Genomic DNA, 9,734 nt, shown 5'->3' with positions numbered 1-9,734 from the left:
CTTATTTTAAATTTTTTAGGTATACCTTAGACAGCGCTTTTGAAAAGCGCTGTCTAAGCCCCACCCCCTTAGACAGCGCTTTCTAAGACCCTCCTATTTTAATTTTTTTAGCTATACCTTAGATAGCGCTTTTCAAAAAGCGCTGTCTAAGCCCCCCCCTTAGACAGCGCTTTTGCCTAAAGCGTTTTCTAATCCCCCCCTTAGACAGCGCTTTTTACAAAAGCGCTGTCTAAGGTATACGAAATTTTTTGAAACTTTTGTTTTAAACCACATTTTTTCCAGTTTTATAAACCAGAATTTCTACCTGTTTTCAACCAGATTTTGACAGACAATTATCACATTTTATATATGCCATTTTGGCCTTTTTTCTACCAATTTTTGGCTAACAAATATATATATATACCAATTCAAACCAATTTTGCCTTAAATGTATCAAAATATATACAAATTTATGTACACATTTACAAGTCATAACATATACTACAAATGTACACATTAATTACACAAATTTATGAACAAACATTGAGTTTTATCATGAATTGACACCACTCCTCTTTGATTTCGTCCACTTGATCCTTTGTATAAAATGCACACTTGAATTCATCAAAGTACTACATAATAATATAACATATTTTGAATTAATTCCAACTATTTAATTATATGAGATATGTGTAAATATAAAAATAACTCATAAGTTAGAAATACATACATCGGTGGGAATCTTTAATCGGCGCAAAGCAAGAGTATCTCGCATAAACCTCAACATGAAATACCCGCAATCTATTTGATTACGTTGTTGAGGACACTACATATGAAAAAAAAATATGGATTATAAATCCTAAGTTTTATCAAGTGTCATCACTAATATAATAAAAAATGTGGTAATTAAAAATATACCGCCACTTTAATCCATGTAATGGAGTTGGCGCCCCTCCTTGAGGTTTGGATATCTCGTTGGGCCCGAAAAGCTTGTAGGACGCTAATAAAATAAAAATGAAGCAATTAGAACAATTCACATAAACTAAGAAAATTTTTGAACATTCTCACTTACGTGTCAATTAGGACCTTCATATCCGGGTATGTTGTCCAATCATTTCCTAACGAGTCAAGATAATACACAATTTCTCGGATAGGATTGATTGCGAGCAACAACCAATGTCCACTGTAATGATTAGGCAAATGTTAGATGGTAACTTGGAAAATAATTATAATAGATGAATTTAGAATGAAATGCTAACCCGGTATTAAACGGTATAAAAAACAACTTCTCCGCATCTTTATTGTCCATGAGGATCCGAAGAACGTACTCCGTCACGGTATCCGGTCTACTTAAGATTAAACCTAAGTTGACGGTCGCGGGTGCTAAGAATCAGTACTGAAACATGAAATCATATATACTCCTTATATAAGACCCTCTAGTAAGATTTTATTGTCCCTCTTCAAATTTCACAAGATGCATTAATTATTATTTTCCACAACAACAAAAAAACCTAGTTAAATAAAAAGAATTAAAAGACCAGCCATTTACGCAAGAGAATGTACATTATTGACAAATTCAATTAATGTAAAAACTAGTTTTATTAATTCTTGTGTTTGGACCAATATGGTCTTACATGCAGGGACAGAAGTAGTAACTAACTACAAATTTCAAAGCTTCCAATCAATTTTTGTATTCTCTATAATAAGGTCTTCCAATCTGTAATACTGAATTACTTTGATGATATGGTTAATAATAATTCTTGTGTTTTGACCAATATGATGGTCTTACATACAGGGACAGGTAGTAACTAACTACAGATTTCAAAGCTTCTAAACAATGTTTCTATTCTCTATAATAAGGTCTTCCAATCTGTAATACTGAAGTACTTTGATGATATGGTTAATGATAAACTAACAGTATCAAAGGTGAATTTGGATTTTTCCCAGGTCTGCAAACATTATCTAAGTTGTAGTATCTTACCAGACACCTACTAGTAGTTACTTCTACATAGCAATGCCACAGATACAACATATTCCAGTCAATGTCAACATGATAAACAATGAATTTGTGTACCCCTTCTCATTTAAAGAAATTCTCCTGAAGGTTCATAATCATTAATAAATAGTCTGGTTAAAGAATATAAAGAACTCAGAAAAACTAATTTGTAACAGAAAAAATTACAGGTTAGAGAAACACATAATCACTGTTTCATACAGCCACCAAGTCAAAATCATTAAGATATCCCTGCACATATAAATAATGATATTGAATAAGGACATAGACATCACCTTCAAATCATCCTCTAGAATGCGAGTAAAGTAATTATGTAATTCAGATCCTCGAAAATAGGTCAAAATTTCCTGCCAATCAGGGGGATTCTACAAACAAAAAGCTAAGTTAAAATGAATGCAGTAAAACCTCACAAGTGTCTGTCCATATTAAAAAAAAACTAATTAGGTTCTTACAGTGAAACGACCCAAGTTTGGCTTCAACTTTCCAGCCAAAACTTTGAGGGCGGTGGACTTCCCAATTCCATTTGTCCCAACCAAACCAAGCACTTGCCCCGGCCTAGGAACCGGCAACCTACAATTACAACTCTTTCAATAAAAGAAACGAAAAGAAAAACAAAGAAAAACATACTAACGCGGACTTCTCAGGAAAACAAGTTGAATTACACACTTGTGAAGCTTAAAAGTATTAGGACCATATCTGTGAGTGGTGTCTTTGTCCAAATCCTTAGGTAAGTTGATAATCTGGATAACTTCAAAAGGACATTTCTACACCAATGCATAACCAACAAACAAACAAGCTCATCAATCTAAACCCCAAACTCATCATCAACAAACAAAGTAAACAGCAAGATAATGGAATCTTCAATACCTTAACACAAATACCACATCCAATGCACAATTCCTCAGATATGTAAGCAATCTTTGATTGAGAAGTAACCTCAATACACAATCTACCTGTAATTACACAGATAATTACTCAGATCATCGAAATTCGACACAGTTCCAGAAAATCACAACAGCAAAAAACTGAATCTAAGGTTGAAGTGAAAAAATGGATCTTACCGGTTCTGACGACAGGGCAACTCTTCTTACACTCCTGACGACACTTTTTGGGCTTGCATCTGTCGTTGCTGACGATGGCAATACGCGTCAATCGATCTGACATGTTGCCCTACACCACCTTAATCGATGATTACACGAAGGTGGAGATTGGGTGGTAGAGAGAAAGGCGTGTGCTTGAAACGCTCAAGCAGAAGGAGGTTTCAAAAAGGGGAAAAGGAAGGATAAAGAAAAAGCAAAGCTAGGGTTCCTTGCTTCAATTTGCCACTGGAATCGGGTTTGTGGGTCGGATTATCCAATTTACACTGATCTTTTATATCTTACTATTGTGTTGGGCTTGTTGACATCTTTGCTGGGTTTATACAATAAAATTTATTTTATATATATATATATATATATATATATATATATATATATATATATATATATATATATATATATATATATATATATATATATATATATATATATATATATATATATATATATATATATATATATATATATATATATATATAATAACAGTCAATTGAATTTTTAAATTAGCAATTAAACTATTGCAAAGTATGAGTCTATTATAAGTTGAAATATTTTATATTTAAATATTATTTAATTATTAATATTTTAATAATTATTATATATTAGTCATATTAATTATTTATTAAATTAAGATATTAAATTTATTTAGTGATCAAATAAAGTTAATTAAAAAAAATTTAATGAGAAAATTCCATAAAATAAAAATAAGATAACAAGATATTTAATTTTTTTTTAATTGAAAGACTTTAAACAGCGCTTTTTCAAAAGCGCTGACTAAGGTCTATATTTAAAAGCACTTTCTAAAAGCGTTGTCTAAGGGGGGGTCTTAGACAGCGCTTTCTAAAAGCGCTGTCTAAGACCCCCCCTTAGACAGCGCTTTCATTATTTTTTTAGAACATTTTCCGTGTTTTATTTTTATTTTAACCTTAGACAGCGCTTTCTTTTAAAAGCGCTGTCTAAGATGCGCTGTTAAAAAACCTTTTTGGCGTAGTGTTAGGTCGAAATGTCGAAGCATGTTGCTCGATAGAGAATTTGACTTAGGCTTATTTTATAATTTCAATTGAATTAGGTTAGTTGGATAATTTTGAAAAGGCCAATGATGTAGAATCGTCAAAAGAAGCATGAGAAATCTTGGAGAAATCGTTTGGAGACGCATAAAAGGTGAAAGATGTGAGGTTACAAACTCACAAAAGAACATATGAATTGCTTCAGGTGGAAGAAAATGAATACATAACTGATTTTTTCACTAGGGTTACAAAATCGGTGAATCAAATCAAGGTATGTGGAGAAGTGTTGACATCAAGATCAGTTGTTGCAAAGATCTTAAGGTCATTGGCTCCAAAGTTCGATCACATAGTAGTAGCCATAAAAGAGTCGAAAGATTTGTCAACATTGACAAAGGAAAAGCTTCAATGGATGCTTGAATCTCATGAACAAAGAATGACCGAAAGAGCTGCAAGCAAATCGAAAAGTGACGTGGCTTCGCAAAAGAAATCAGCAAGAGAAAAGAAAAGAAAAGGGAAGAGGTTTGACAACAAAGGTAGAGGAGGCTACAATAATTCGACTGGCCGAAATCCTGACAAAAGTCCTCATACCAAAGCAACCAAAGAGGCGGTGTTGCAGGTAGAGGAATAGGTGGTGGTCGAAATCCTGACAAAAGTCACATTACGTGTTTCAATTGTCAGAAGTATGGTCACTACTATAGTGATTGTCCTGAAAAACAAAAGAATCAAGAAAATGATGCAATGTTTGCAAAGCATGAAGAAGAAGAGATGTTGTTAATGGTCACAACTAGTTTGTCAACACAAAACCCTCAATGAAGAACATGGTTAAATTTGCAAATGACAATACTCTAGCAGCTGAAGGTGTTGGTTATGTTCTGATTATGAGGAAAGATGGAAAGAGGTCAGTAATTTCCAATGTACTGAACATACTAGGCATGAAAAGCAACTTGCTCAACATAGGGCAGATGGTCGAAAAGAACTACAAAGTGTCGATCGAAGACAAGATGATGAGAATTCTCGACTCAAATGGAAGGTTGATCTTGAAGGCTCATATGTCACAAAATAAAACCTTCAATATTGAACTTAATGTGATGGAGGACAAGTGCCTTGCAACTGCAACTAGTAGGGATGAATGGATATGGCACTATAGACTTGGTCATCTAAATTTCAAAGACATCAGAGATATGAAAAGAAGAAATATGGTTTCAGGGTTACCATAAATCGACATTCCTAATGAAGTATGTGAGGAATGTATGCAGGCGAAGTAACATAAGAACAACTTCAACAAGGATGTAGGAAGCAAGTCGAAGGCAATTCTTGAAGTCATATACTCTGATGTGTGTGGTCATATCCAAGTGGATTCGATTGGAGGTAACATATACTTTGTCACTTTCTAGATGATTTCAGTCAAAAACTGTGCACTTACCTAATCAAAAACAAAAGTGAAGTGATCGAGATATTTGGCAAGTTTAAATCTATGGTCGAAAGACAAAGTGGTCGAAAGCTCAAGATTCTGATGACCGATGGTGGTGGAGAATATGTGCCGAAAGACTTCACTATGTTATGTGAGAAAGAAGGGATTTTGCATGAGGTGGTGCCACCCTACACTCCACAAGAAAATGGAACTGCTGAAAGAAAGAATAGAACCATCATGAATATGGTGAGAAGTATGTTGAAAGTCAAGAATCTACCTAAAGAATTATGGGGAGAAGTTGTGTTGACTGCAACATACATCTTAAATAGATGTTCGACGAAGAAGCTAGAAGGAATCACGCCATAAGAATGTTGGTATGGTGTCAATCCTAGCTTTAGTCATCTGAAAGTATTTGGACATATAGCACATAGACATGTGCTTTATCAGTTGAAAAGAAAACTTGATGACAAGTCGAGTATGATGATCCTAATAGGATATCATTCGAATGGAGGTTACAAGTTGTTCAACCTAGTGGGCAAGCAAGTAGTGATCAACAGGGACACGATCATAGATGAGCTTAAGGAATGGGATTGGACTGAAAATGTAAAGAAGGATTCAGTAAGAATCTTATGTGAAGAACCAATAAATGAAGTCGAAAGAGAAGTTCGACAAGAAGAAGTTAGAGGTCATAAAAGCACAAGCAGACCTCAAAGAACCATACACATGCTTACAAGGTTGCAAGAATGTGTGATTACATAAGTGATGTGGTTGATAATGAAATTGAGATGTTACACTATGCTTTCTGTGTAGATGTCAAACCAGTCAATGCAATTGAAGAATTGAAGGATTCAAAATGGATGAAAGCAATGGATGAGGAACTGAAGTCCAACGAAGTCAACAACACTTGGTCACTTGTTGAATTTCTTCAAAGCAAAAATGAAATCATTGTGAAGTGGGTATACAAGGTTAAGTTGAATCCCAAAGGAGAAGTAACTCAACATAAGGTAAGACTTGTGGCAAAATGATTTCTTCAGAAAAAAGGAATCACTTTAAAGAAGTTTTTGCTCCTGTTGGTAAAACTGAAACAATCAGGTTGGTTGTTGGCATAACAAACATGAACAACTGGAACATATGTCAGATGGATGTGAAATTTGAATTCCGGAATGGTCCATTAGATGAAGACGTTTATGTTGCACAACCAGTTGGGTTTCTGAAACATGGCGAAGAAAGAAAGGTATACAAGTTGTATAAATCCCTGTGTGGATTTAAGCAAGCTCCAAGAGCTTGGAATAAGAAGATAAACAATTTCCTAAGGGAGAAGGAATTTGTGAAGTGAACAACCGAGCATGGAGTATATGTAAGAAGAAGCAACAGTGAATTGCTTATACTATGTCTCTATGTTAATGACTGTTGATAACAGGAAGTTGCAAGAAGGACATCGAACACTTCAAACATGACCTAAGTGATGAGTTTGAAATGTCAGACTTTTGAAATATCACATACTTCCTTGGTATCGATTTCTACAAGAGTAGTAGAGGCTTAATGATGCACCAAAGAAGATATGTGGGAAAAATACTCAAGAGATTTGAGATGCAAGATTACAATCCAACTTCGACTCTAGTTGAGCCCATATTGCAATTGTGGAAAGACACAAATGAAGATTATATCGATCCAACGCAGTACAAAAGACTCATTAGATCACTTTTATACCTCGGTTACATAAGGCCAAACTTAGCTTATTGTGTAGGTATGGTGATCAGATTCATGCAGAAGTCAAAGGTATCACACCTAGCAGCGACGAAGAGGATACTAAGGTATCTGAATGGAACTCTCAACTTTGGAATTTTGTTTTCGGTAGATGATGAAGGAAAATAATGCAAGTTAGTGGGTTACACCGACTCAAGTTGATGTAGTGACGATGAGGATAGAAAATCCACAACTGACTATGTGTTTATGCTAGGTGGTGCGCCAGTTGCTTGGAGTTCAAGAAAGGAACCAGTAGTGGCACTGTTGTCATGTGAATCATAATACATAGCTTCTTCTCTATGTGAATTCCAAGCAAAGTGGATGATAAATTTGGTCGAAGAGATTACAAGGAAGAATCATGGAGCAATTACTATGAAGATCGACATGATGTCTTCTATCAATCTGGAGAAGAATCCCATAGAGCATGTACGAAGCATGCACATCAAAATATGGTTTCGTTATCTTTGAGAGCAATTGGCCGATGGGAAGCTAAATTTGGAACACTACAGAATTGAGAATTAGATTGCAGACTTCATGACAAAAGGAGTACATGTTGAAATCTTTAAGAAGTTAAGGTCTATGATAAATATAGATAGCTTAGACACAATTAATTAGGTGGTGTGTTGAATTGTAATTCCTTGTGTCGAAGAAGGTTTCTCGACAGAGGCAAGGAAATGTCGAAGGGTTTAAGACGAAATGTCGAAGCATGTTGCTCAACAAAGATTTTGACTTAGGCTTATTTTATAATTTTAGTTGAATTAGATTAGTTTGATTTTTTGCTTAGGGAGCAAGCAAACTCAACCTATAAATAAGGAGTAACCCCTATTATTGAATATAACATAACACAAAAGTGCAATTGCATAGTTGAATAGAAAATCTCAGTTTGAGAGCAGAGAGTAACATTGCATAAATAATTTCTTCTTCTTTCTCTCATCAAAATCCTAATTCCATTTCTTCCCTAATTTTCATATTTTTTATTCTTCTTTCAATTATCAATTGTGCAGTAAAATTCTCCATAAGTTTTGGTGAATTTCCAACACGGTAGGCAATAATCACAATATTAACGTGTGGAAGTAGGGATGGCAAAAAACTCGTATCCGCGAGTATCCATAGATAAAATCCTTCACGGATATGTGACAAGTAGCTTAATGGATATCCACGGATAAAATAAATGGATATTTAAATACCCGTTTGTTAATGGATACATATGCAGGTTTAATGATACTCGTACCCGCGGATATCCGTATCCGTTAATAAATTATAAAAATTATTTAAATATCATTTGTTTATTAAACTTTGTCTTTTTATCTTCTAAAAACATTAATTTTATTTTATTATTATTATTGTTTTAAAAAAATTCTTTGAAGAAAACCTTTCAAATTCCATACAAATCCTATTTGATCATTTCATATTTAAACTTCTTCAATACTCTAGACCTCACTACAACGATTTCACCATCCAACCAACCAGTATCGCTATTCCTCTACCCAACAAGTACCTCCCTTCCTACTCGGCTGGCTTCTTCTCTTCTCCCAAAACTCACAATCACAATATTTTTTATTTGTTTTGGTTAAAAATAAAATGTATGAATATTATGTTTGGATGTTATTTTGTTTTGGTGAAAAAGAAAATGTGATGAAATTTTGTTGTTAAATTGAGAGTGAATTATATGGATGTTATATGATAATAACCTTTTGTGTCTTTAAAAGAAGCTGAAAATATTATTTTTTTCAAAAATTAATTTTAGAAAAAAAATATTATCCATGGATATTTGTAATATCCACAGATACCTTAAAACCCGCAGATTACCCGCTTAATGGATACCCACACAAATATGAGATGAATATGAATATCATATTTATCCAACTAGGTGGACACATATATCATAGTACCCTTTCCCATGGATATCCATTTACATCCATATGTGGAAGGCCTCGTGGCTTCCTTGTCAAGGCTGGTTTAAAGTCCTAACTTGGAAGCCTTTGAATTGCAAAGTGATTTGGTTAGGAACCTAATTGATAAGGCCAACCATAAGTGGGACTCAACACTCATTAATAACACCTTCCTAACTTATGACGGTAATAAAATTATAAAAATCCCTCTGAATTCTAATAATGAAGTGGACACTCTTATGTGTGTACCAAGTAAGAATGACATTTATAATGTGAAATTAGGATACCATTATTTCCACAACCAAACAAGTAGCTCTGACCCAAGTGGTTCCAATTATGAGGTTGAAACCATAACTTGGAATAAGATGTGGAAGATTCAAACGCCCCTAAAGTCAAATCCCTATGTTGGCTCATTTTAAATAAGGTAGTCCTTACAAGAATTGAACTCAGTAAAAGAGGCATTCAATGCCCCTCTACTGCCCTATGTGTAATCTATGGACCACATCTTTAAAGATTGCAACAGGACTAGAAAAGTGTGGTTTGGCTCTATCAATGTTAACATTCAACAATATAACAAACATTTCAAAG

At 34.2% G+C, this 9,734-nt stretch overlaps 1 protein-coding gene across 4 annotated transcripts; it reads right to left on the bottom strand.

The window, feature by feature from the left end:
• Nucleotides 1-396: 396 nt before the first annotated feature.
• LOC127127099 (ABC transporter E family member 2) lies at nucleotides 397-3,374 on the bottom strand. 4 transcript variants are annotated; one of them, XR_007805225.1, is made up of 10 exons: nucleotides 3,055-3,372; nucleotides 2,861-2,946; nucleotides 2,660-2,757; nucleotides 2,446-2,563; nucleotides 2,269-2,358; nucleotides 1,239-1,375; nucleotides 1,052-1,162; nucleotides 898-979; nucleotides 710-805; nucleotides 397-611 (listed from the first exon to the last, which is right to left on the bottom strand). XR_007805225.1 is itself a non-coding variant. In XM_051056213.1 (8 exons), exons 4-8 carry the CDS (start codon nucleotides 1,286-1,288, stop codon nucleotides 510-512), a joined length of 441 nt encoding a protein of 146 aa, XP_050912170.1. In that variant the 5' UTR covers nucleotides 1,289-1,341; nucleotides 2,269-2,358; nucleotides 2,446-2,757; nucleotides 2,861-2,950; the 3' UTR covers nucleotides 397-509. The 4 variants fall into 4 exon arrangements, 3 of the variants coding, with proteins under 3 accessions (XP_050912170.1, XP_050912171.1, XP_050912169.1); XM_051056213.1 differs by lacking the exon at nucleotides 3,055-3,372 and having other exon boundaries at nucleotides 1,239-1,341; nucleotides 2,446-2,757; nucleotides 2,861-2,950; XM_051056214.1 differs by lacking the exons at nucleotides 2,269-2,358; nucleotides 2,446-2,563; nucleotides 2,660-2,757; nucleotides 2,861-2,946; nucleotides 3,055-3,372 and adding an exon at nucleotides 1,961-1,988 and having other exon boundaries at nucleotides 1,239-1,341.
• Nucleotides 3,375-9,734: the final 6,360 nt, after the last annotated feature.

This window comes from Lathyrus oleraceus, chromosome 3 (genome assembly GCF_024323335.1).
Source record: "Lathyrus oleraceus cultivar Zhongwan6 chromosome 3, CAAS_Psat_ZW6_1.0, whole genome shotgun sequence".
NCBI lineage: Eukaryota > Viridiplantae > Streptophyta > Magnoliopsida > Fabales > Fabaceae > Lathyrus > Lathyrus oleraceus.
Note: the sequence above shows the minus strand (reverse complement) of the source record. Positions and strands in the feature narration are given on the sequence as shown.